The sequence below is a fragment of the Gopherus evgoodei genome, chromosome 1 (assembly GCF_007399415.2).
Source record: "Gopherus evgoodei ecotype Sinaloan lineage chromosome 1, rGopEvg1_v1.p, whole genome shotgun sequence".
NCBI lineage: Eukaryota > Metazoa > Chordata > Testudines > Testudinidae > Gopherus > Gopherus evgoodei.
This window is the reverse complement of record NC_044322.1, coordinates 3,702,396-3,730,033: the sequence shown is the minus strand read 5'-3', so window position 1 is coordinate 3,730,033 and position 27,638 is coordinate 3,702,396. Positions and strand designations below refer to the sequence as shown.

At 53.4% G+C, this 27,638-nt stretch overlaps 1 protein-coding gene and 1 long non-coding RNA gene across 12 annotated transcripts in view; both read right to left on the bottom strand.

Moving 5' to 3' along the window:
• The window catches only part of ARAP1 (ArfGAP with RhoGAP domain, ankyrin repeat and PH domain 1), a 195,015-nt gene that overhangs the window by 111,301 nt on the left and 56,076 nt on the right, over window positions 1-27,638 (bottom strand). Inside the window, exons 1-2 of one of the 11 annotated variants that reach the window (XM_030556532.1) lie at window positions 20,465-20,855; window positions 18,626-18,789 (exon numbers count right to left, since the gene is read on the bottom strand). The exons of 7 other annotated variants lie outside the window; for them this stretch is intronic. In XM_030556532.1, coding sequence (XP_030412392.1) covers window positions 18,626-18,789; window positions 20,465-20,491 — 191 coding nt within the window. In that variant the 5' untranslated portion in view covers window positions 20,492-20,855. Of the gene's footprint in view, window positions 1-672; window positions 801-4,675; window positions 4,822-6,722; window positions 7,109-10,434; window positions 10,659-18,625; window positions 18,790-20,464; window positions 20,856-27,638 lie in introns of those variants that run through there. 3 more of the 11 variants (XM_030556541.1, XM_030556549.1, XM_030556560.1) reach the window with 3 other exon arrangements.
• LOC115648645 lies at window positions 800-3,746 on the bottom strand. Its single transcript, XR_003999634.1, has 3 exons — window positions 2,009-3,746; window positions 1,518-1,758; window positions 800-915 (listed from the first exon to the last, which is right to left on the bottom strand). It is a non-coding gene; the product is annotated as an uncharacterized LOC115648645 (long non-coding RNA).

Genomic DNA, 27,638 nt, shown 5'->3' with positions numbered 1-27,638 from the left:
AGTGAACAGTGTGATACTGTTGCAAAAAAAGCAAACATGATTCTGGGATGCACTAACAGGTGTGTTGTAAACAAGGCACGAGAAGTCATTCTTCCGCTTTACTCTGCGCTGGTTAGGCCTCAACTGGAGTATTGTGTCCAGTTCTGGGCACCGCATTTCAAGAAAGATGTGGAGAAATTGGAGAGGGTCCAGAGAAGAGCAACAAGAATGATTAAAGGTCTTGAGAACATGACCTATGAAGGAAGGCTGAAGGAATTGGGTTTGTTTAGTTTGGAAAAGAGAAGACTGAGAGGGGACCTGATAGCAGTTTTCAGGTATCTAAAAGGGTGTCATCAGGAGGAGGGAGAAAACTTGTTCACCTTGGCCTCCAATGGTAGAACAAGAAGCAATGGACTTAAACTGCAGCAAGGGAGATTTAGGTTGGACATTAGGAAAAAGTTCCTAACTGTCAGGGTAGTTAAACACTGGAATAGATTGCCTAGGGAAGTTGTGGAATCTCCATCGCTGGAGATATTTAAGAGTAGGTTAGATAAATGTCTATCAGGGATGGTCTAGACAGTATTTGGTCCTGCCACGAGGGCAGGGGACTGGACTCGATGACCTCTCGAGGTCCCTTCCAGTCCTAGAGTCCTAGAGTCCTAGAGAGTGAGCACTGTGGTTTAAGTGATTTACTCAGCATCAAGCAGGAGCTCCGACAGAAGCAGGGAAAGAATCCACTTCTCCGGGGCAACATTCAATTTCCTTGGGCACAGGTCCACCCTTTCTCTTTCTGCAGCCCCTGCCTCGTTCACTGGACATCTTCAAACTTCTGCAACGAATGAGGCAGGAATCCTACAGACAACAGCCTCCTTCACTACACAGCCCTGATTCAGCCCCAGTGCAGATGCATCCCATGCACTGAATGAGGCTGGGGTCCTGTGTAATAAATAGGATGTGATCGTGTTATTAACGACTATATCACAATGCATACGTCAATGGTCCCCAAACTTTTCGGGGTCGTGTCCCCCCTTACCCAGTCCGTGTGCCCCCAGAGTCGGGGCCGGGAGTGGGGCCACGGCTCCAGGGAAGAGGGGGATGCTGACAAGGGTAAGGGTGGCCAGGGCTGTGGCTGCAACTTGGGGTGACTCTGGGGCCAGGAGCGGGGCCAGGAATGGAGCCGCAGCCAGGGGCTAAGGCCAGGGCCAGGTGCTGAGCCGCTGCAGGGACCAAGGCTGGGAGCCAGGACCTTGGCAGAGGGTGGGGCCGGAGCAGAGCTGAGAGCAGAGCAGGGCTGGGTGGTACTCCCTCCCTACCCCATGGGGGGTGGCCTGGGCCCTACCAAGCCCCCTCAAATGTTCCTAACACACACACACACCACAGTTTGGGGACCTCTGGCATATGCACAAGGGGGCCAAATTAATTTTACATTGGCAACCTTAATTCTAGCATTTCCTAATTTTTGAGTGCTTGACCCTGCAACCTCAACTTTCTTTTAATGTTGTTTTTTGGGTGCAATTTCCTAATTTTAAAAAACAAACCTGAAAACACAGAAATTCCATCATATGAAGCTGGATTGACTGAGAACTTGGGTCATTCGCAGGGTTTGGGCCTTTAAAGCCCCTCTAAGTGGTAGCAGTAGAAGGCTATTATTTTCTGTGTGGACCACTCACTAGACGTAGGGTGAGACACATTCATTTCACAAGAGGGTTTCATAGCTATTTGCTGACAGACGAGGAAAGTGGAGACTCAGGACAGAACTCCCAGGTTCAAGTCCAGGATCTGGAAGGGAGTGTGATCTAGTGGTTACAGACCACTTCTATCCTTGTATGCCTAGCCTATCTTTGCAACCCTCTGCTCCAAACCCCACACCTCAGCTACTGTCCTCTGCTCCCAACCAGCCCCTTAGCTGATTCCTGTCCCCATCTCCTCTGCTGCCCTCATCAGTTCCTGTCCCGCTCCCCTTCTGCTCCTCGACACCCTCTGGCTCACATAACCCCCATTCCGCCTCATTTCTCACCCCTCTGCATACCATGTGGCTGTTTCCTCCTCCTCCTCCTCGCTGCCTGGGAACAGCAGCAGGGGCATTGAGAACACCAGAGAGATAGGCTCTCAGTTCCCATGCCTGGCACAGCAGCCACTGGCATCCAGGAGCTGCAGCTCCAGGGCAAGTCCTGCTCAGCCTCTGCAACCCCCGGACTGGCACATGCACAGTCATTCTGCCAGATGACACACGCATCATCCAGTCACATGCAGGAGCTGTGAGGACGGTGGAGCATGCTCGGTGCAGATGGAATCTTTGGGGAATTTAACACCACTCTAATAAGTCTCTATCAAACATTTGCAAACTTGGGTGAATTTTCATAGAAACAGCAAAAGGCACATCCTTGACCCCAGGGCAAACTCCCTGCCACATTCCAAGTCCCTGTTCCAAAACACGTAGGCTCTAGAGCTTCTCAACAAAGTGTTTGTAAGAGGGTTTTTTTTCAACAAGGGCAAAACAACATATATATCTGTAACATTCTTCAAAAAGGCTGAATAATTTTAGCTAAAACTTCCCAACTACACTCAGCCTGAGGCAGACACCTAGCACAGAAAATTTCAGCCTAAACAGTTGAAGTTTGGCAGTGTTATAAGCAACTGAAAACAAAGTCTCATATAGGGAAGTTGGGCAACTTTAACTATAGGCAGCACTATCTAGGGAAGACTCTTGGACTAGATGCCTTTCAGTCAGGGCTACACACATGGGCCCGACCCAGTGTGGCTCCAGATCCAAGCTGCCACAGAGTGCTGGCGTGTCCAGTGCAGGGGCCTGGCGCAGGGCCTCTCTCTCCAGTTCACACCCAGGTCAGCACATACAGCAGAGCAGACTCAGTAGCTCTGTTTACTTGATTGGGGGCAGAAGGTCTAGGGGAATAACCAGACCGGACTTCTCTCTTTCTCTGGGTCAGAGTGACCTCATTTCTCAGCAGTGGTTTCTATAAAAACAAGCCCGCACACATCCATAGACTGGCAAGACAGCTGGTGAGCTGGTGCAGGGGGCAGAGCAGAGTCCTGTGGGCACTCTGCCCTGCAGTTCGGGATGAGGGCTGCAAAGAGCCCCTCACCCCCAAAGCAACAGAGCTGTTCTCTGCATCATCAGGACCCCATCGCTGCCATCCTCTGGCAAAGCAGAGCCTCAGTGAATCCGGGGGTGCTGAGCCCAGCAGTGAGTTAAAGGCAGAGCTGACTGCACTGTACAGGCTAGGGTGTATGTACACCCCCATTCTTCTTTGCAGGACTGAACCAGGACTGCCCAAATGTGTGCCATACCCCCATATGGCTAATGGGGATTCTCCTTGAGCTCAAGTGGTTGGGGCCTAGACTTTTGGAGCAGGAACATCTGGGTTCTATCTCTGGCACTGCATCCATGCTATTGCTAAGCAGCATAACGACAACTGGGCAGGCCCTGGGAGGCCATGGGTTTGTTGTATTTTATATATACATATTTTATATCTCATCCGTAAGACTCCATTAGCATTATACCAATTCCTAAGGCATCTGTCAGTGTCTAAACACGATTACATGGGTCTAAAGGGACACCAAGTCTCTCATTAAAGAGAAAACAAGCTCTCAGCCCCAGCCCCCTGACGTATCTTTCCCTTCCCAGCTGCAGCCACTCTCCTGTTTAGGTGTTAGGAGAAACCTTACAGTAAGGGAGGAGTGCAGCAGGGGGCAGTTGCAGAGCGTGGGAGCTCCACGAATCATCTTAGCATCACATCCTCAAAGCACCAGATGAACACTAGCTAATTAACCCTCCCGATACCCCTGCCAATGCCATCATCCCCATTTTAACACTGGGGGAAACTGAGGCCAGGGGGTAATCAAGTGGCTTGCCCAGAGGTGCAGAGAAAGTCCACGCCAATGTCTGATTTGAACTGAGGAATGCCAGGCTCGCAGCCCGGCACTTGGAGCACTGGATGCACTGGATTTAAAGGTTAAAAGGAAATAATCACTCTCCCGTTCCATACCTGCTCAGAACCCAGTCCAGGGCCCAGCGCATCCCTAGGAGACACCTCTGTATAATTTAATCAGTCCCACTCGATGGGACAGGATTGCAGGTGCTGAGCACCCAGCCGCTCCCACCCTGACCCCTTATGGGCAGGATTTCACAAGAGCTCCATACCTCGGGTTCACGCAACATTCTGAGCTCTAAGGAAAATCTGGCCACTTGTTTTTGGGGCGCAAATAGGGGAAAATCTGGCCCTAGGAGTCTGTAACACCCACATCCACTACAGGTGAAACAAAGCCCTTAGCAGTCAAAACTAACTAAGGGTATCCCCCAAGCCCCTGGGTGCTGGGACAGACAACAGCTAACATCAAAATAAACACAGAAATACCACATGCCATCTAATTCCATCCAATAACCAATCAACCCCCACCGCTGCGTCCGCAGTACAGAAGAAGTGACATCTGCAGCTCAGGGATTCCACAGACAGAGATGCCTGGGGGACTGAGGACATGGGGATTTCCTCCTGCCTTGGGATCTAGCCTCCCATACCTCCTCTATTCTCCTTGTCGTGTCCCCTACCAGAGGGACTGAGGTGTAGGAGTGAGACACATGACTGGGTGTTTTGCTGATCTCCTCTGCACTGCGTGGGCTTCCACAGGGCAGTCACGAATTCCTAGACTCCTGAATAACAAGCCCTAGCCAACAAACCTTCCATGGACTTCACTGGGGGCAGGTTGAGGCTCAAATGGCTTCTGCAATCCTTGGCTGGCCTGGAGGCTGCCTCCTTCCCATCGGGTGCGGGGCCTGGTCAGAGGGATCCATATGTTCCTCCCCTCCAGGCTCACTGCCCTGCGCTACATTTGGGGAAAGGAAGGAGAGTCACAAGAGAACGGTGTGGGACTGTGTTGCCAGTTGGCTTGCACGTGTGGGTTCTCTCCCTGTGCTGTCCAGCTCTGTGCAGACAGCTGGTTCAGCAGACCTCAGTGGTACTCCCCCATGCTGTCAAGTGCTGAAGGCTGGAATGTCATTGCCTCAGTCCTTGGGGCCCCAACGTTATTATTATTATTAACAGCAAATAAGGCAGCCTGCTCATGCATCAGACTTTGCTGTGTCTCATAAAGAATGACCACCGGCACAGTTCAGTGACAAAGGCACTCAGCCAGGCTAATTGCCCTAGAATGTCAGCACCCTGGCTCCATGGTTACAAGTGCGCTAAGACATGAGTGCCCCGTGGCAAGAAGGGGCTCAGGCAGCAGCAGGAGTCTCTGCTGTCCCTTCGGCCACACAGAGGGTTACGGCCAGATATTTATAGGCTGAGACAAATAACTAGAACACACAACTTACACACCACCGTGCGTATTTCATTACACCTGTTTGTTACCTTCCCTTGTTCCTGTTATCTTGGACAAAACATCCCTGTTCATTGTTTGTCACACCATCTTATCTTGGACTAGATTGCGGTGTCCTTGCACTAGCCGGAATATATTTCGGTAAATATCTAGTGCCTAGTATGCTAGCAACAACTTTCCCAAGTTCATGTGCCAGGCAGACAGTGAATTTGTGAACATCTGTTTGATACTTGGCCTGACTTTGGTTCGCAGCCTCTGGTTCCGGCCCCAGGTCTCGCACCAGGCCCAGTGCTCTCTCTCTGCTACAGCCTGTATGTCCACACAATATGAGCACATTGGTCCAGTGCTCTTTGCATTACACACAGTCCCACTGCAGCCGCATTATTACATTCGGTTACATGACAGTGGCACTTAGAGACCCCAGCTGAGATCAGGACCCTGTTGTGTGGGGCTCAGTACACACACACACACACACACACACACACACACACACACACAGCAAGAGATCCAAAGAGCTCACAGTCTAAACCAGAGGTGGGCAAACTACAGCCCGTGGGCCCCCTCTCCCGCAGCCTCAGCTCACTGCGCCATCGGCGTAATGCTCTGGGCGGCAAAGCTGCGAGCTCTTGCCAGGCCGCAGCCTGACCCGGTGCTCTGTACTGCGCAGTGGCATGGCTGGCTCCTGCTGGGCGGCGTGGCTGCCTGTCTGGGTGTTCTGGGCAGCGCAGCTGTAGCACCGCCAGCCATCGGTGCTCCAGGCAGCACCGTAAGGGGGCAGGGAGCGGGGGGGTTGGATAGAGGGCAGGGGAGTTCGGGGTGGTGGTCAGGGGGCGGAGGTGTGGATAGAGGTCAGGGTGGTCAGAGGGCGAGAAACAGGGGAGTTGAATGAGGGCAGAGGTCCCGGGAGGCAGTCAGGAAGGAGGAGGGGTTGGATGGAGCAGCGGGGGGCAGTCAGGGGCAGAGGTTCCCAGGGGTGGTCAGGGAGAAGGGGTGGTTGGATGGGGCAGGAGTCCTGGAGGCACAGTCAGGAATAAGAGAAGGGGTTGGATGGGGTGGTGGGGGACGGTCAGGCGACAGGGAGGGGTGGAGGGGGCAGGAGTCTCGGGGGGGGAGCCATCAGGGAGCGAGAAGCAGGTGGGATCAGATAGGTGGTATTTGGGGAGGCACAGCCTCCCCTAACAGGCCCTTCACACAATTTCGGAAACCCAGTGTGGCCCTCTGGCCAAAAAGTTTGCCCGCCCCTCGTCTAAACAGACAAGACAAAGGGTAGGAGAGGAAACTGAGGCACAAGGAAGGGAGATGACTGGCCCAAGGTCACTCAGCAGTCCAATGGCAGAGCTGAGAATAGACCCCAGGTCTCCTGACTCCTAGCCCAGTGTCCCTCCCTTTGCCCCACAGCTCCTAACCTTCATCTGCAGTGCCATGAACTGGCACTGCAGCCAAAATGCTCAGGACTGCTAAGGCTGAAAGACTCCGGTGGGAGGCTCTGGGAACTTTTACTGCAGTAGGACTCCAGCAAGAGCGCTCTCCAGACCTTTGTCCAGTTCAGGTCAGGAGATTGCTGCCACTCCCCTAAGGGAGGCCTTGGTCCAAAGCATTCCTGAGACTCATACAGAATTTCCTTTGCTCCTCCTATTCCTACTTGATCCCTGTCCATGTGCCTCCAAAGCACAGCTCACCACACCGTCTAAGCAATGAAGTGCAGCAGTGCCAGCTGCCACGGAGTCTGTCAAATTCCACTGCCAACGAAAAATGCCTTTACAGAGACATTCTCCCTTAGTCATCATTAGCTGAGATACAGGCTTATCTCCTCACTCCCTCTTTCATCACTTCCTTATCTCCTTGAGGGTGGCTGTTATTTCAACAGAAGGCCTCCATCCCCCCCATCCTGATAACAGCCTACGATCCATGCACTTCCAAAAAAGCCCTGACACGGGGAGAAACAAGATCCCACCAGTGGGGAATTTAAACCACACTTTCCACTTGCTCCACAGCTAGGGAGAAATCATCATTTCTATCTTTGCCTTCCTCTTCCCACGATTAGGTAAGTTCTGCTTTCTGTGTACCAGCGAGGACAGACACTCTGACCTTGGGAGAAGTCAGTAACACTGGCAAATGCCTAAAGTTTTTTTACTCAATTCATATGTGATTCTCACTCAGGAGACAATGCCACTGGCGTACTGCTTGAATGACAACCGAGTAAGGACATTCCCCTCCTAGTAAATTCAAACCAAACGCTATTATTGCCCTACTGGCATTGTTCTTTTTCAACTGGCAACCCCAAGATTTCTTACCAGGACATACAAGTTTTGTTGCTTAATTACAGCAGTTCTTCACTGCTAATTACAGACTGTTCTTAACGAACTCAGCACCCACCAATTAGCAGAAGCGCTCAGCCCATTGAAGGCACAGTGGGTACTGGGTTTTGGAAGCACACTGGAACCTGGGATTTTGGGACAGGCTGCCCATCAGTGTCACTCTAGGTGTTGAGTGCTTGTGAAAATCTGGGGTGAAAGTCTGGGCCCACTGAATCAATGGCAGAACTCACACTGACTTCAGTGGAATCAGGACTTCAGTCCTGGCCACCAGGGCCAGATCCAACATGTCTGTTGACAGACCCCCGTTCGGTTCAAGAAGAGCAAAAGCAAGCGCCACAAGCAGAATGGAGCAGATCACCAGGCTGGGGCTGGGAAGGAGTTTTTACCCCAGGCAAACAATGTATCCTAACGAGTGACTGTTGCTTCGTTACAAGACCACACGTGTAGGATTCACAAAGATCACCCCCCACTAGGGTGACCAGACAGCAAATGTGAAAAATCGGGATGGGAGTGGAGCGTAATAGTAGCCTATAGAAAAAAAACACTCCAAAATCGGGACGGTCCCTATAAAATCAGGACATCTGGTCACCCTACCCCCCACCCTAGACTTCAATGCCACAACTTCAAGGCGCTTGTCTGTACAGGTATTTTTAGAGCTCCACTGCAAGCCCCGGAAACCGGAGTTTGACAGATCGGGCTGGGAGGCTCGCTTCTGCAGGCTGTTTGCAGACATAGCCTTAGTTTGCAAGGGACAAGCATTGTGTTTTAGTTGATGAGTTTTTAAATCTTCACTTGGCAACTTCTTCCTTAAAAGACTAGATCTAGACTTAAGAGTTTCACATAACACCTGGTAAAAACATCATGTCAAAGGCCACACACCCAATTAAAATAATATCCTTCCCACAGGTCATTGTTAATAGAGGTGGAGTTGGCTGATGACAAGGGGTTCCATGGTGTTTTGGCAGGAGATTAATAGGGATGAAATTCCAAACTCTGGTCTTTTAATCCAGAAATTAGTAAACTGCAATGCAGGGAATGTCATTTTTATTCAGCATTATATTCTAAGTGGTTTTAAGGAATTTTCAGACTTTTTTTTAAAATGGCCTGTCCTCTTCATAGCTGCACCTGCAGGCTGGGATTGCAGACCAACGATAAGCATTTAACTGTACTGGCTGCATTTCTAACTAGACACTAACAGTTTTCAGACAGTCGAGATGCTGTGTCTATGCTCTGTGATTGTGTCCCTTTAAACACAGTACAGGCTGACTAGTTCTTCTGGTGCAGCTGCTCTGAAGGCCACCGAGGTCAAAGAGAGAAAAACATCACCAGTTCTGTTGTGAACTCTGCAGCCACTGCCCGGAAGGAAGGTTCAGTGGGGTAAGCCTGGGGGATGGCATAGTTGGTTAAGCATCAGGTTTAAAGTACCCATGCTCCGTGGAAGCCCAGCTGAAGAGGCTGGCTGGCTCATTCCAGCCCTCTGGCTCTGGGAGGTGGCTGCAGTGAATTCCACAAAGCTTTCCACGGGCGGGGACTTTCCAACCCGAGCTTCTGGCTGCGCTGCCTGGACATGCAGGGCACTTTTCGTAAGACTAGGAGGTTGGCCCCAGCATCCTTGCATAACAAGCTGTGGCCACATATGCATACAAACACCATGGTTCTGAGCTTTCCGCACTGAGAGAACCAGCCTGTTCCACCGGAGCTAATGGAGTAACTCTGTGCCACTGGGGTCAACCTCCCGAAGGCAACATAAGCACAGGCACCTGGCTAGTGTCTTGCTCACGGCCAAAACATCCCTTTTCCAGCCACTGCTGAACTGTGCCTGGGCTGGCTAGGGGCTGCCCTCCATCCTGGAGATGGCTGCATTCCCAGGGTGCTGTCTGTACAGGGTTAGTGACGCACTCCCAGATGAAAAGTGCTGTTCTGTGGGCCAGGTTCTTAGAGTGGCTTGGAGAAGAACCCAAACCTTTATCTGAACCAACCCCCCGAGGTTTGCCCATTGCTCATCTTCTCCCTGCTCCATAAACTACATCACTGGATCACAGCTGACTGGAGCCTAGAACCCAGGGGTGGCTCCAGGCCCCAGCACACCAAGCATGTGCTTGGGGTGGCAAGCCGCGGGGGGCATTCTGCCGGTCGCCGCGAGGGCGGCAGGCAGGCAGCCTTCGGCGGCTTGGCTGCAGAGGATCCGCTGGTCCTGTGGCTTCGGTGGACCTCCTGCAGGCGTGCCTGTGGAGGGTCCGCTGGTCCCGCGTCTTCGGGAGACCTCCCGCACCTGCAGGAGGTCCCCCAAAGCCACGGGACCAGCGGACCCTCTGCAGGCAAGCCGCTGAAGGCAGCCTTCCTGCCGTGCTTGGGGCAGCAAAATGCCTAGAGTCGCCCCTGCTAGAACCACCCAACCCTCAAGGTCTCCAAGGGGAAAGGGATACTTCCTTCTCAAACACTTCTCACCTCCCCTACAGACTCTTCCTCTCAACCCAGTGGGCTTTTTCCTAGTCCAGCTTCCCTGGATCCATTATTTCCCTCCTCCAACCCATACTACTCCCTCCAGGTGGAGGCGGCACAGCCAGTCCAGCTTAGGCCAACAAGTCAGCCAGCTGTGTCCTGCACTACCTGTGGGCCCCCTCTGACCAGGTTCTAAGGATCTCGCCTTAGTCCACGTCCAACTACCAGCAGCATTAGCACCAGTCATTAACTCATCTCTCTCAAAAGCCTCCCTGAATCCTTCCGACGTCCAGGCACTGGACCTCAGCCATGCCCTGAATTTTACCGCTAGCCATCATGGGGAGTGTGAAACACTTACAGCTGTTGAAATGCAGTCTCCTTGTTGCTGAACCCCCCAGCCTTCAGCAGCTGATGGGAGCAGATGACCACAAACACGAGATAAAGCATCTTCTCTGTGGGCTGCTCAACGGCAAGCCCGAGGGGAAGGAAGGGGTCAGAACTGGGAGGTAGGTGTCTGCAAACCACAGCAGAAAGGCAAAGGTCAGCCCTGCAGAATCATGCTTTGACATCAGGGCGCCGACATTTCAGCTTCCGAAAGTTGATGTTGAAGTCTGGTTAGGTTCACAGGAGGTGAAGTGTGCTGGGGGGGGGCGGGGGTTGGTATTGCTACCGGCCTCAGCTCAGCGAACTTGGGGATACAGAGGGGAAGTCCTTGCTAATGGGGCATACAAGCACCCTGTCAGGCGCAGAGACACTTGCATACAGGGGGAAGGGGCAGTGCAATGCACCCAGGCACTGCAAAAAGAGAAGCAGACAGACTGGGTACTACAAGGAGATGGAGGGGGCAGATCAGGCTTCTGGGTGGGGCCTGCGCAGGCGACACAGTAAAAAACATCTGGCAGTGGCAACACCATTCCCCAAGGCACCACCACAATGCCTCCTCCTCAAAACCAGCACCCCCAGAGCCAGCTCTTTCTGAGGACTCCCAACATGCTATAAAATCTCCCCGGCCCACCTGTGCCAAAACAGCAGGTTTTCTGCATACAAAAGCCAGGGCTGACATTAGAGCTGGGGTTCCCAAACTGGGGGTTGGGACCCCTCGGTGGGTCACAAGGTTATTATATGGGGGGTTGCGACCTGTCAGCCTCCATCCCAAACCCCGCTTTGTCTCCAGCATTTATAATGGGGTTAAATATATAAGAAGTGTTTTTAGTTTATAAGCGGGATTGCACTCAGAGACTTTCTGCTGTGGTTTGCAGACACCTTAAGACCCACAGAAAAATGTTCCCCCTGTTATTCTTTTAAATTGCATTGAAAACACTGGTTTCACAGCAAGGACAAATTTCCATCAAGTGTTCGCAACTTGAACGTCACAGCACTGAGAACTCGGAAACACCTTAATTGATTTTCATTCTCCAAGATAAGAGCTGCGCAGGCTGTGAGAGAGTCATAAATAGGTACAGAAGTACTTGTTGACAATATCTGGCTTACAGGCTGGCCATGTCCCCAATAATAGAGTTTTGCCTTTACCTCCCTGTGCACATTAATGAAGATTTACCCTTTTAGATTCCTTTCAGCTTGGCTATTAGGCTGAAATATTTGTATAATAGTTAAAACGACAAATCCAGTTAAATCACTGTAGGTCCCCAATAGTAATGCTCTGCACAGCCATGCCGGTAATCCAGTTCTGCCTGCTCTCCAGCCTGGGAGAGGAAAGGAATCTTACCTCTCATCCCCACCCACACCCCCAACCCAGAGCCTTCACCCCCCGCCAGAGCCCTCATCCCCCAATACCTCAACCTGCTGCCCCAGCCCTGAGCCTCCTCCTGCACTGTGAACCCCGCAGCCCGAACCCTTCCCATGCCCCAAACCCCTCAACCCCAACCCACACTCCAACCCTTTCCCCCAGCCCTGAGCTCCCTCCTGCACCATGGACCTCTCAAATCCAGCTCCACCCCAGAGCCCACACCCCCTGCCAGAGCCCACCCCCCCAACCCGCTGCCCCAGCCCTGAGCCCCCTCCTGCACCGTGAGCCCCCCATTCCTGGCCCCACCCCACAGCCTGAGCCCTTCCCACACCCCTCATCTCCAGCCCCACCCCAGAGCCCACACCCCGAGCCAGAGCCCTCAACCCCCACACCCCAACTCGCTGCCCCAGCCCTGAGCCCTCTCCTGATCCATGAACCCGTTATCCCTGGCCCCACCCCACAGCCCGAGCCCTCCCACACCCCAAACCCGTCAACCCCAACCCACACTCCAACCCTTTTCCTCAGCCCTGAGCCCCCTCCTGCACCGTGAACCCCTCATCCCCGGCTCCACCCCACTCAGAGCCCTCACTCCCCACACCCCAACCTGCTACCCCAGCCCTGAGCCCCGTCCTGCACTGTGAACCCCTCATCCCTGGCCCCCACCCTGCAGCCCCAGCCCCTCCCATGCTCCAAGTCCCTCATCTCCAGCCCCACTCCAGAGCCCATACCCCCATCCAGATCCCTCACCCACCACACCCAACCTGCTGCCCCAGCCCTGAGCTCCCTCCTGCACTGTGAACCCCCCATCCCTGGCACCACCCCACAGCCCTCACCCCCACACCCCAAACCCCTCACCCCCAGCCCCATCTCAGAGCCTTCACCCGCAGCCAGAGCCCTCATCCCCCAATACCCCAACCTGCTGCCCCATCCCTGAGCCCCCTCCTGTACCGTGAACCTCTCATACCCAGCTGTTTTTTTTCACCCTCGTGGTGAGGATGGGCCAGTAGATCTTGTGTCCAGGCTTGTAAATGTTCATGATGATTTGGCGAGGCTGCGTACAAGGGCAGCTATGTGGTGATGGTCTCTCTCAGTGCTGCCCCTAGAAATCCACTCTGTTTACACATGAGAAGATGTGTTTTCCGGCTTGTCAGGGTCACAGAATCCTGCCTCCTGGGCTCTCAAGCTGGGTAATTCCTGTCTCATGCCTCACAACCAGGAATAGACATCCCGTGTTTGGGATTTCACTGCTGCCGATCCAGGGAGAACAGAATCTCGTTTGCTTTCTCGTGTCTCTGTCGGCTCTGCAGAGCGAAGGGGACTGGCCACTCAGTTGTGCCTCTGCAGATGTGAGTCAGGGGGCTTAGAGGGAACCGAGGTAGGAAGGGGCAGTTGCTACAGTCACATCTCTGACAATACCCATGCTTTCTAGGCCTGCACTGGTGATTGCAAATACTTTTTCTCTGCTCTGTGGTCCCTTGAGAGGAAGTCCATGTGGCTCACTCCCCAGACTTCATTGCCCCGCAGGCTGCAGCTGATGAGCTGCAGTCCCTGCTCTGTGTTAGCAGGAGCCAGACATCTTCAGTGATTCTTACTGTGATTCTTATAAGTGATTCTTATTGACTTACTGCTTTACCGCTCTGCAAAGCGAACCAATGGAAGGGAGGTGGTGCTAAGAGTGGTCCGGCATGTGGTGTGGGGCCCCAGGCAGTTGCCCTGCTTGCTATCCCCTAACGCTGTGGTTCTCGAACTTTTGTAGTAGTGACTCCTTTCACACATTTTTCTGTGGGTCTTAAGGGTTTGTTTTTATAGAACTATTTTAGATAAAGTGCAGTTTTCATCTTACTAAGGGCTTGTCCACACTGGAGTTTCACACGGAGATAAACTGCGCCAGCACAAGTCATGGTTAACTGGGCATGGATTGTCTACACTAGGGGCCTGCACAAATGCAGCTATGTTGATGTAAAATAACCCAGTGCAGACAAGGCCTGCAAGTCAGACAGTCTAGCACCCACAGCAATGCACCCCTAAGGACCACATATAAAGAACAAAGGAGAGAAATGCCAACTCCTACGCAAAGAATGGGGTCAGGGCTGAGGGGTTCTTGGTGCAGGAAGGGGCTCAGGGCTGAGGTAGAGGGTTGGGGGGTGAGGGCTCTGGTTGAGGGTGCGGGGTCTGGGATGGAGCTGGGCCGGGGATGAGGAGTTCAAACTTTGGGGTGCAGCAGGCAGGCTGCCCCGGGGCTGGGCAGAGAGGAGAACTCCCCACAGCCTTCTCCCCACTGGCAGCAGTGAACTCCATGGGAGGCAAGTATCAGAGGGGTACCCGTGTTAGTCTGGATCTGTAAAAGCAGCAAAGAATCCTGTGGCACCTTATAGACTAACAGACGTTTTGGAGCATGAGCTTTCATGGGTGAATACCCACTTCCTCAGATGCATGTCATGGGAGGGACTCTTGTCTTCTCCCCCTTCCCCTTGGCATGACACTCACCCAAGCCCCAGGCTGCTGCTCAGGAGGTCCCTTGGAGTCACCTGCCATGCCACTGCGCCTCCTCGCCTCCTCCCTCCACAGGCGCAGCAGTCAGCCTGCTGCTGGCGCCGCTCCGAGCCAGCAGCGACCGGCAAGGGAGTGCAGCGTGGAGCAGTGGGGGGCAGCCACCTGCTGCCCAGGGACACTCGTAGGAGGCACGTGGGGGCAGCAGGCAGGGCAGAGGGAGAGACTCGGCCCTAAACACTGGGGGAGCCAGGCCCCCAGGGCCCTGAATATTGCTGGACCCCAGGCACCAGGGGCCCATACAACTCACTGCCCCTGTGTGTAGCCCTAGGAGACCAGAGACACACAATAAGGCAGCGCCTAATGCAACCGCCCTATGGGAACTCAGCCCCTGCCCACAGCCTATTAATAATAAATGCCCCTTTGCATTTCCACAGCAGCTTCCTTCCAAGGCACTTCACAGACATCAGATTTATTAAGTCTCCTACAACCACCTTCTCCCTCCCATTAGAAACATTAGAAAGATACTGTCTGCAGTGGGCTGAGAACCCTATGTCCTGTCTGCAGCACTTCCACAAGCTTGGGCAAGTCCTCTCCTCTCTGCTTCCCCAGCTGTACAAAGTGTGTAACAACCCCCTGCCTCCCGAGATATTAATTCAGTCCTAACCGCAAAGGCGCTACACGGTAACTCCACAGTAACTTCTCACTTAACGTTGTTGTTCTGTTCCTGAAAAATGCTGCTTTAAGCAAAACGATGTTAAGTGAATCCAATTTCCCCATAAGAATTAATGTAAATGGGGGGGTTAGGTTCCAGGGAAAAAAAATTGCCAGACAAAAGACTATATTATATATATATATACACACACACACACACACAGAGTATACGTTTTAAACAAACAATTTATACTGGTACATCGCTTGGTTGAGGTGGTGGAGTCAGAGGGTGGGATGTTTCCCAGGGAATGCCTTACTGCTAAATGATGAACTAGCACTCGGCTGAGCCCTCAAGGGTTAACACGCTGTTGTTAATGTAGCCTCACACGCGACAAGGCAGCACGAATGGAGGGAGGAGACACAGCATAGCAGAGAGACAGGGACACACTCTGTGTGTGTGTGTGTGTGTGTGTGTGTGTGTGAGAGAGAGAGAGAGAGAGAGAGAGAGAGAGAGAGAGAGAGAGGACAGAGACAGATACAGTGTGTGTGATAGCTGGGCATTATCCCTTTAAGTACCCTGACCCCACTCTACGTACATTGCCTTTTTAAGTAGATCAGCTAGTTGAGACAGCAGTTGCCGCCAGCAAGCTCCCTCCGTCCTGAGCCCTGTCGTGTCCCCACACTGCTCTGTGGAGATGGGGTACAGCAGTGGTCCTCAACCTTTTGGTGGCCAGTAGCACATTCATGTTTTCAGAAGAGTGTAGCAGGCGCCAACAATTTTTCAAGGCTTATTTTGTATTTATACATTAAATAATATGAAAAACATCATATTTAATATTCTTCCCACTCGGGGTTGAAATAATACGTATGCTGTCTCTTATTTGAGCCGCTTATTTTGGAGCAAAATGTTAAAAAAATAATAAATTGCAAAGCACAAGAAAACAGCCATATCAGTGCAGGAAGAATACTCACATACAGGGCCGGGTCCAGACACCAATGGAGCAAGCAGGTGCCTGTGTCAGCACATGCTACAGGGCAGCATTCGGTCTATTCTGCAGAGGGGGAGCGTTTTTTTGTTTGTTTTGTTTTTTGGCAGCAGTTCTGGGCAGTGCATCAAGAAGCCTGAGAGAAGCTGCGCAGCCTGCAACCCCGGAGTACTCTGTCCCCAGCAGACGGGGAGCCCTGACATCTTTCCCCTGCTGGGCACTAGGCAGGCCCCGCACCTACCGGGGACAGAGAATACCAGCGGCTACAGCCCTGGAGATCTCTGTGCCCAGCAGGCGCGGGACAGCGGCTTCTCTTCTTGAAGTCGGAGAGAAGCCGCGGCCCCAGAGAGCACCGGCACCCGCAGACCTGGAGTTCTCTGTCCCTGGCAGGCACAGGGCCGCAGCTTCTCTCTGGCTAAGCCACAGCCCTGCACCTGCGGGGGACAGAGAGCACCGGCGCTCAAGTTCTCTGTCCCTGGTAGGCACGGGGCCGGAAGCAGCAGCAGCCCCGCATCTGCTGGGGACAGAGAGCACCAGCGCCCATAGCCCTGGATTTTTCTGTCCCCGGAAACCACAGGGCTGCAGCTTCTTTCCCCTCCTGAGCAATAGGCAGGAGCACATAAATGCCCCAGAGGGCACCATGGTGCCCGCGGGCACCGCATTGGGGACCACTGGATACAGGATCAGGGGGCAGGAGCGGAACACCCTAACATTAGCACTCCTCTTCGTGCCCCCCACCCCCCGCACAGCAAGCAGGATGCTCCCAGATAGGGTGACCAGATAAGAGGAAGGAAATATTGCGACACGGGGGAGGAGTAAGGGGGCTGTTGTTGTCCACCAGCCAAAAAAAAAAAAAAGGCCGAGTGCTGCCAGCATAGCAAAAAACAACTCAGAGCTGCTGGCGGAGTGAACTTTTGGGACAAATTGCATCCCGACCAAAGATTGGTCGAGGCGCAGGACAAACACCTAAATATCGGGACAGTCCCAATTTTATCAGCACGTCTGGTCACCACACTCCCAGGCAGGGCCAGCTCCAGCGTTTTTGCCGTCCCAAGCAGCAGAAAGAAAAAAAGGTTGCAATCGCGATCTGCGGGACTTCGGCGGTCGCTCTACCGCCGCCGTTTCAGTCTTGGGCAGCAATTTGGCGGCGGGCCCTTCGCTCCAAGAGGGAGTGAGGGACCCGCCGCTGAAGAGCCGGACGTGCCGCCCCTCTCCGCTGGTCGCCCCGATCACCTGCTTGCTGGGCTGGTGCCTGGAGCTGGCCCTGCTCCCAGGAGCAGCTCCAAGGCAGAGAGCAGGAGCAGCACGCCACAGTGTGGGGAGGGACAGCTAAACAGTCCGACAATTGCCAGCCTGCTGGGCTACTGCTGCATTGGGAACTTAGGGGAGCGGGGAGCTGATGGGGGGCTGCAGGCCCACCCTGGTTCCAAGCCCACCAGCTACCTCCAACGGGCTGCTCTTCCTGCAAGCAGTGAACAAAGCAGCGGCTGCCAAACAATGTGATAAGGGAGCATTGCACAACTTGAAACGAGCATGTTCTCTAATTGATCAGCAAGGTAACAACAAAACAATGTTAACCAGGACAGTGTTAAGGGAGGAGTTACTATACTAAGGCGAGGTAACAGCAAGCCCATTTTACAGATGGGGGAAAGAGAGCAACAAAAGGTTAAGTGACTGGCCTGAGGTCACAGTCAGTCTGTGATACAGCTGGGAATAGGTCCCAGGAGTTCTTGCTCTAAACACATAATGGGCCTGACTCTGATCTCACCCACTCCCATTTTCCACTGGTGTGAGACCAGAATCCGGCCCAGGGCCCAGACCCACCACTGGACTGGGCTGTTACTCCACAGCTGGGGTACTGCATTTGTAAAAAACATGGGTCTGTCCACTAGGGTGACCAGATGTCCCGATTTTTTAATGACAGTCCCGAATTTTGGGTCTTTTTCTTATATAGGCTCCTATTACCCCCCATACTCATCCCAATTTTTCACATTTGCTGTCTGGTCACCCTACTGTCCACGCTACCATTAAAATTCCTCTATCGATCATCAGACACAAATCCAGGACAAGCTGGCTTCCTGCTGCTCAGTCACACCCTGATAGGGACAAGTCTAGGCAGCCCATCGCTGTCGCCGGGAGGACTGAAAACTTGTCCTCTGCCAAGACCCGGGCTGGTTCTGGCGAGACACACAGGGTCCTGTGCTCAGGATGGGGCTGATAAAGGGAAGTAGCTGCTGGCTGCCTTCTCACATTCAGTTTGACTATGGAATGCACATTTAGCCTGTTGGAGACAGACACAGCCCCTGTGGTGTGGGGGAACTGGGCATGGGGAAGTGTAGAGGAATGCACCCAGTCAGGGAGGCAGAGCACAGCTCCTTGGGGCTCCCTGCAGAGGTGGCAGCGGGGCCCCAAGGTAAGAGCAGACACAGAGCCGCCCAGCGTACTGCCCTCGGCACAGGCTGGAGGTCTGGCCCTTTGACATCGTGCATTTCCAAAGCACCCACGATCGCAGCGCCCAGGCGCGGCCATCGCCACTGGCACATGTTACCAGCCAGTACCGGCAGCTGGAGCCATTGGTAACTGGACGGAGCAAATTCCTGGAGAACAGATGCTTGTCCTCTTCCCCTTTTGCCACCAGATGAAACCACCGAGGATGTTACAGGTCAGCTCACCTCCAGCAGAGGTCACAAGAAGCAGATCGAGCCAAGGACAGGAAAACAGCACACCACGATGGCAACGCAGCAGAGAGAGCACCAGCGCAGAAAGGCCCCAGACATGGCCTGGCTGGCTCTGCAGCCTCGAACAGGGCTCCCTTTGTTCTCGCACATCTGCCTCCCTGCTCAGAGCAAGAATCCTGTTAACCCTCTTCTTACAGCCCCAGGCCTCCCTCGGGGTTAGGAGAGAAGATAATGGCATGAGAAGATTGACCGGGCGGCTTGGAAAGAACCCAGAAACACTGCGGATGTTCTTAAAACAGGTTCTCAAACTTCACTGGACCATGACCCCTTCTGACAACAAAAGTTACTACATGACCCCAGAAGGGCCAAAGCCTGAGCCCCATGCTCTGGACCCAGGGGCCAAAGCTGAAGTGCAAGGGCTTCAGCCCCAGGCAAGGGGCCTGTAACCTGAGCCCTGCCACTAAGGGCTGAGGCCCTCATGCTTTGGCTTTGGTACTTGGGCTTCATCCCCAGACCTCAGTAAGTCTAAGCCACTTTGGGGTCATAGAATCATAGATCATTAGGGTTGGAATGGACCTTAAGAGATCATCTAGTCCAACCCCTGGCTCAAAGCAGGACCAATCCCCAAATGGCCCCCTCTAGGATTGAGCTCATAACCCTGGGTTTAGCAGGCCAATGCTCAAACCACTGAGCTATCCCTCCCCTCCAACCAAACATCTCTGAGGCAAAGGAAGCCCAGAGCAATGGGATGGGTAATGCCGGTCCCCCGCCGAGGTTCTCTTCGGCCAGTGACAGATCTGAATGGCAGCTCAGAACCAGGCCCTGTTGCTATCTAAAGTGATTTGGGCGGCGAGACACATGGAAACCAATGACTTGTGGAATTTAATTAATTCCTTTCCACAGATGGGAACCTTTGAAGTTACCCAATTCCTTTACAGGATGGTAAGTCATACCCAGAAGTGTCCTGCCTAGCAATTCCGCTCTTTCTGTCCCCAGCCATAAGCAAGGACACCACGGACACACAAGGACACACAACGAGCAATGAACGTGCCTGATATCAGAGCAACCTAAAAGCAATCAGTAATCTATCATTTCCCCAGGAGGCAGCAATACCGGAACGCAGCATTACGCGATCAGCCCAGTGGTCCATCTAGCCCAGTCTCCTGTCTCTCATAGTCACCAGTTGCTTCAAAGTGACGTTGTTGGGGGCAAATTCTAACCAGTACATTGTAGTAGATAAGTAGAATGTAGTATCATCACCAAAAGCATAAATGGGTTCAAAATGGAATTAGATAAATTCACAGAGGATTGGTCCATCAATGGCTATTAGCTATGACGGTCAGGGACGCAACCCCAGGCTCTGCGTATCCCTAAACCTCTGGATGCCAGAAGACAGGAGTGGACGACAGGGGATGGATCACTCGAAAATCACCCTGTTCTGTTCATTCCCTCTGAAGCATCTAGCACCGGCCACCGTCACAGACAGGATACTGGGCTAGATGGATCACTGGTCTGACCCAGAGTGGCTGTTAGTAGATTCTTAGATAGATTAATGGTTCCACAGATACTTTTCCATAACTCTTGTGCAATTATTCAGCCACTAAGGATTTAAAATAGCTGTAGATAGGATCAGCAAAACAACCCACTGGCAGAAAGATGAAAAGAAAGTGAGAGAGAGAGAGAGAGAGAAAAACTACTATGTGGATAAGGAAATGGAAAGAAAGCTTGTTGAAATGCAGAATGCACCTCCCCCACCCCCACCAGACAGTCTCTCAGCTGCTAATTTTACAAACCCTGCATTTCATCATCCAAAATTCAAACCCGAGTCCTCACCTGGGAAGGCTGCGGTGAGATTCTCATCCCTGTCTCTGGGTTACAGCCGGGAAAACACAACACAATGCGCTTTTATACTTCCAGCTGGAGAGTCTGCAAGAAACCTGCCCCCACTCACACTCCCTCTGCAAACTTCACACAAGGCACTGGCTGTCCAGAAAGTCCTCCGGCGCGCACACACCCCCCACGGCCTCGCTCTCTTTCTCCGGGCTGATCTTCTCTCTGAGCTGCACAATACTTCCTGAAAGAGCAGGCCCACCAAAGCAAGAAAAAAAAAAAAAACGCCACCCAGAATTCACTAGGTCTAATACTTCCTCCTCTCACCCCCAAAAAGTGACACCTCCCAGACCTTGCACTGTTGCACTGCTGGCTGCTTACCACCAACCACAGTATAAAGGGAGGTTACCATGGCTGCCAAGAAGCACAACAGACCAAGATTTAGATTACTAGCCCCCGCCAGCCTGAATTTAAAGGGCCATCTATCTTATTGGTATTTATTTCTTCAACACTGTACAATGACACACAAACACAGCCAGTCCCAGGTCAAGCTGAAGGGCAAGATACAGGGGGCACTGGGAAATCCAGAGGTTCTGATTAATGGAGTAACCATATCCCACAGATTCGCTTCTTGTGGATAATCAAAGGGCAGGGGTTGTCTTCACGCCCTGCCTGGGAGGCTATAAAACCGGCATGATTCCTGCTACTTTTCACTGCTGAGGGTGATAAGCAGCAGGAGAGGCTGCTTGGTTACATTCAGAGCTTGGGACACCTATGAACAGCAGCTGAGGCAGCGGAGCGGTTTGCCTGCAGGTGCTGAAGGACAAGAGCGCATCTGTTCCCATTCGGATCATTCTTTCGCTGTCCCCACGAGCCTGAGGGGTCGAAACTTCCTTTCTGGTCGTAAACGAAACCTTCAATTCTGCAGAATTCAATCATTTGGGTCCCTCACCCTCCAGAGAACGTGTCCTACGGATGAGGGGCCGGGTGGAATTTTCATACCCTTTATTTAGCACCACGCAGGCCCAATACAAATGGTTCAGGACAGGAAGTGAAGAATACCTTGTCCATCGCAGCCACAGGGGGAACCGATGTAGGCAGAATGTAGCTATCCGATTAGGGATTTTTTCAGGACGCTAGGATGGAGTTCCTTGCTGCCGTTCAGTGTTTCACAGGATCTTTAATAACCACGCGTGGGCCCGCTCTTCGATTCCACCTCTCCTCCAAAAGATGGACCCTCCAGCTGCACACCACCATTCTGGGCCATCACCTGCTGAGTGACCTCAAGGGAACAGCACCACCTACTGGGGGGTGTGACTCTCCACTCCCTTGCTACCCTGGGCCGTCATTTACACCTCTGCAAAAAAAGGGTCAAGCTCGGTCCAACAGCAGAAGAGACTTGAGCCCTCTGTCTCTGTGTGTTTGGGGCACAGGGCTGGGATGATGGTTCGGAGCATGAGATTCACATGAATATCGCTGGCTACAATAGGAAATAAGTATCAGACGGGTAGCCGTATTAGGAGAAAGTAACACCCAGATCACCAGAATGCACTCAGCCCCTGCAGGACGATCAGGGCCCAGAGACTTCTCGACCCTCCCCTTACTTGGAGATGTACCCAGGGGCTCGGTCACTGCTGTATTACATCAGTTTTGGAAGCACGTGTAGTCGCTGGAATGAGGAATGAGCCCCTCGACGTCCCAGCTATGGCCAGTTCTGTCTCAGTGCCCGTGTGCATTCAATATCACACGTACACATGCTATTTGCAAATGCAAAAAAAGGGGGGGAACCAGTCCCCAAAACAGACAGAGAGGGCTTACCTGCCTCCCGGGGCGTGAGGAGGATTAATTGATGTTTGCGAAGCGCCTCAGAGAAAAAGCTCTGCCTCACTGTTAAAGCTGTCCTGGGGCCTCATCTTGAGAGAGGCCGATCACCTCAACGGCCACGGACTTCAGCAGGGCCTCAGCACCTTGCAGGACTGGGCTCTTCATCATCATGTTGCTGCCATTGTGGAGCCAGCCACGCCACCGCACAGCACAGAGACCGGGTCAGGCTGGGCTCTGCAGCTGCACTGCCATAGGAGTTCGCAACCCCCGTCGCCCAGAGCATTGTACTGGTGGTGGAGCAAGCTGAGGCTGCGGAGGAACTGCAGGGGAAGGGCCGGGGCTAGCCTCCCGGGGCAGGAGCTTAGGGGCCGGGCAGGAGGGTCCCATGGGCCGCATGTGGCCCATGGGCCGTAGTTTGCCCACCTCTGTGCTAGAACCACGGGGCTCCAAGTTCCCCCTGCACACGGCTTCACGTTGGCATGGACCAAGTTGCAACAAGCAACAAGCTGGTTCTTGGAATTATTTTGGAAGGTGGATGATTCCTGCAACCCTGCGAGTCGCCCACACATACTGAGCCCTGCACTACGCCAGCCACGTGTGCAGAGTCTCTTTTCAGGAACACATGATACATTGTCCCCTCAACAAGTACCTTGATAAGCTTGTTGGCCCGGGTGGATTCCCTCCCTCGGGTTCCCTCCCTCTTTAGTTATGAGGATAAGAAAGTGTTTTTGTTTCAATTAAGAGAATCCTGATGAATCACAGAGTTTATTGCTGCTAAGAGGGATATTTTTGGAACCCCGATCCTCCCCATTAAAATACTGCTAGGTTACCACTGATCCTTGGCTAAAATTTCTCTCTCCCCAGCCATGGTGCTATGAGCCAATCAGCCGCCACCCTCCTCCCCAGAGCTGGCTGCATTTCAGAAAGCGCCCAGGTCCCTGGTTTGTGAAGTTGTTCAGGATGCAAGGGTCGGTGTAACCCGGAGAATGCGTATCATGGAGTTTGACACTATTTGTACAAACAATGCCGCAGGTGCCAGCTCCTGTGTCTGTTTCTAAAAGCAAAATGCGCTACACTGAGAGGAAGACGTGTGTCGATTGCATGGTGCCCTGGTCCAGCTTCCACTGCCCCAGTGTGAGATGGGTCAGGTTCAAAATGGACCCCCAGAGAGCTCGTTTGTCCTTGGTGCTCAGCGCCCAGAAACAAGAGTTCTACAGCTCTGCCCTACAGCCTGTTCCTCCCCACCGAACCCCCTGGCCTGACTAAACAACCACCAGGCTGACCCCCATGCTCCACTGGCTCCTTGGGCTCGCTCATCAGCCTGTCTGTGGCCAGCTGTGCTCGTGCACATCTTCAAAAGGCCTGTTTCTGGCCCGCAGAAGGCTTCGTCTGGCCAGAAGTGCAGCCTCTTCCTGCCACTCCTGTTCCTCCTCCGGGAACGGTTTTGTCCATTTTGCTGGTAAAACCGCAGAGAAGGTTGCAGCCTGAAATGCCTGCAATGCCTGCCAGGGGTGTGCATACCCAGGGACTTGAGGGCAGCCTTCGAGTCTTTTAAACTGTGCAGTCTTCTGTCCGTCTTTTCAGAAAACAATGCCTGACCTCCACAGGGTAGGTCCTGGATGGTCTGTTGGACTTTGTGAGGCAGTCCAGAGACCTGGAGCCAAGAGGACCTCCTCATGGCCACGCCCGTAGGCATGGTACGGGCGGCCGCATCTGCGCCATCAAGAGCCGCTTGCAAGGCGGCACTAGAGATCAGTTTGCCTTCCTCCGCCAAGGCCTTAAATTCAGAACAGGAGTCTGGCGGCAGCAGCTAGGCAAACTTGGCCATCGCTCCACAGGAGTTAAAGGAGTATCTGCTAATGATGGCCTGTTGGTTTGCCATCCGGAGCTGCAAACCACCAGTGGAGTAGACTTTCCTCATGACTAAGTCAAGCTTTTTGGCCTCCCGGTTTTTAGGAGAGGGTCCCTGGAGCGCCTGGTGCTCCCTTTGGTTCACAGCATCCACCACCAGGGAGTCGGGTGGAGGGTGAACGTACAAGTACTCGTACCTCTTGGAGGGGACAAAACAGTATCTTTCATTCCTCCTTGCTGTGGGGGGCCAGGAGGCCAGGGTCTGCCGCCATGTTTTTGTGATTTCACTTATAGTTTTAATAAGTGGCAGTGCAATACGCGAGAGTTCAGAGGGGGCGAGGATGTCCCCATGGGATCCACATCCTCTACCACCGCCTCTGCCTGGATCCCCAGGTTCTGGGTCGCCCTGCGCCACAACTGTGGCAGGTCCCTACTCTCCTCCAAGGCTGTGGCCATTGACGTGCCCATAACAGCCTCATTCGGGGAGGACGAGGACGAAAATACCGGCCCATGGCCCTGGTCACTGCCCTTGGCGCCCAGGGGGTTGTGGGGCTTGTGGGCCGATAGAGACAAGGCTGCCGGTGCTGGGATCGTTGGCGCCAGAGCTCAAAGCGGCAGGCGGGGGCACAGGAGTCGTTGCCAGTTGCTGCGAAGGGCAACAGATGCCAACGTGATCGACAATGAGCTGAATCTCGACACTTGGTTCAGACTCCGGGCCTGGTGGTAAGCCCAGGACATCCAAAAGGGCCACTAGTTAGTGGTTGCCATTGAGGTGGCCATGGTGCCAGAGGAGGCGCGTGGTGTCACCTACTGCTGGACCTCTCCAAATGACAGGACTCCACCTCGGACTCCAGAAGGAAAACCACAGAGGAGCAGTACTGGGTGGTGCTGAAGAGCAGTGCTGAGCCTCTGGGGACTGATGCGTTTCCCCCTCCGTGGGTGGCCGGAGATGGGGAGCGGTGTGACATCATCGCCGCTTGCCCCTCGATGGAATAGGCAGCTTGGCTAATCTGGTGCCTTGTCCGTCCTTGGAGAAGGCAGATCCGCCAGGCGAATAAGGTCCTATGCTGCCTCAAAAGTCTCCGGAGTGGAGGGGAGTTGAATGTCCCAGCCATGACGGTTCAGAGAACGGTAGTAGGCTGGACTTGACTGGACCCCTTGTGGGGCAGGAGTCAACGAGCCCCTGGGAGCTGCCGGGCCCGAAGTGGGCTGGGTGGGCTGAGGTCTCCCTGCTGCTGTCTCCTTAGGCTTAGGAGGGGAGAGTGCCCCCTCTCCTGCCTCTCTTTCTTCTAAGGCACCGGGGATACAGATCAGCAGCTACCAGAAGTCTTATGTTCGGTGTCGTGTCGGTGCCGGGAGTCTTTAGTCTCCTTTCTAGGAGCCGACTCGCGTGCTATCAGCGCCCGTACGCTGCGCATGGAGGAGGCGGCAGCGCTCGGCACAGGCTCCCCTGACCCGGGGTCGGATTGCGGGCAGATGGCTGCCTCCGTGAGGATAAGCCTGAGTCTCTGCTAGCGATCCTCGGCCAAAGACCTTTAGAAATGCGGCACTTGCCCTTTTGGTGACTCTCGCCAAGGCACTTCAAACAAGAAGTATCACTTTTTGGTATCAACTTTCCGCAGACTTCACAGGGTTTGAACCCCAGCAACCAGGGCATGCCCTGGCGGCGGGGGAGAAACAGGGGGGGAACCCCCAAAACAAAAGCTTAGCCTACTACTACTATTAACTTCAGACAAAAACTGCTAACTATACAGAAAATACAACGGCACATTGCTCAAGGCGCTTGCGGAAGCAAGAGCGAGGGAAGTTCCAGCTAGCCGTCATGGGCAGCAAGAAGGAACCGAGGGGATGGCAGGTCAGCAGGGCCCTATATTGGGTGCCATGAAGATGCAAGTCCAGAGGGGCACCCAGGCCAACTCTACAGATGCTGTTAGGGGAAAAATCTTCTGGCTGCTGTGCACACAGTGCACACACACCTGATTGGAATGGACATGAACAAGCACTCGAAGAAGAACTTAGAGGAACCCGCAAGATAGATATGGAAGAAATTCTGCCTCAGTGTGACCTGCTGCTCCCCCTGGCCCTCATTGCCAGTGCCTGCCTGCGCCAGCTCTGATTTTGATCATAAAGGCCAAATTCCGCGATCAGCTGCATATACCCATCTCCCATAACCTTCTGTGGGGAGCTGCCTGTGAGTAACTGATGGTACAACTTGGCCCTAAGTGTCCTCCTGCCTTCCTTGTCTGTCTGCCATGTACTCCACACACCCACGCAGCGTAGGGAAAAAATCAAACCTGTCACGGAGTCACCGGGCGATGCTCTGGAACTGCTCCCCACCAAGCCAGGCAGGACTTTGGGGAGCCTTCTCTCCCTTGGAGCAGACTTGTTCAGGGCAAGAAGCTCACACGTCTTCACCTCCTGGGTCTCTCCTTGGAGCATTCAGCATCCTCTGCCCCTCCGTGCGCTTCCCACAACGAGCCCGCCCCAGCAGGGTCCTGGGGAAGCCACAGGTCCTGCACCCCCACTTTGCAGTCAGACATGACTTAGCCAGCCAGTAACACAGAGGTTTATTTGATGACAGGAACAGGGTCTAAAACAGAGCTTGTAGATACAGCAAATCAGACCCCTCAGCCGGGTCCATTCTGGGGGCAGTGAGCCAGACCCCCCACGTCTGCACTTCACTCCTCGACCTCAGCCAGCTCCAGACTAACAACCCCTCCCAGCCCCTCCTCTCTGCTCAGCTCCTTTCCCGGGCCAGGAGGTCACCTGATCCCTTTGTCTCCAACACCTTCAGCTGGCACCTTTGCAGAGGAGGGGCCCAGGCCATCAGTTGCTAGGAGACAGAGGGTCAGACATTTAGGTGCACTGGCCCTTGCTCTGCCAGATACCTAAGAACTGCCTAGGGGACACTGAGGCACCAACACAGTATTTAGACAAAACATTAAGAACATTCCTAGTTCGTCACAAAACCAAAAAACCCCAGCCAGAGCCTTGACCCCGAACAGAGAGAAGAGCCAGAGTCCGCCAGGGACATCTCTATTGATGTGGCAGGTGCTCCAATGTTACAGTGACAGACAGGCAAGTGGGTGTGTGTGAGGGTCGCTAGACGGACAGAACCAAACAATGACCACGCACATAAGAACTATTAACATATCTTGTATTAATTCTTTGCTCACTGGCACCATTTCCACGCTCACGACAGGGCTGTCCTGAAGGCTCAGACAGGCTCTCAATCATTTTCTCCTCTCCTTCTCAACCCCCTGGGGTTCCCCCCAAATCTCTGCTCTGTGGGGTTTTAGTTGTCAACATTTTTTTTTTAGTTTCCTAGTAATATATTCACTTTTAAAAACAGTTTCTCTGCATAATACAGGCTGGAGACTAGGGCCGGCTCCAGGGTTTTTGCCACCCCAAGTGGCGGAAAAAAATATTAAAAAAAGGCCGTGATCACGATCGGCAGCAGCTCTACTACGCTGCTTTCTTCTCGGTGGCAATTTGGCGGCAG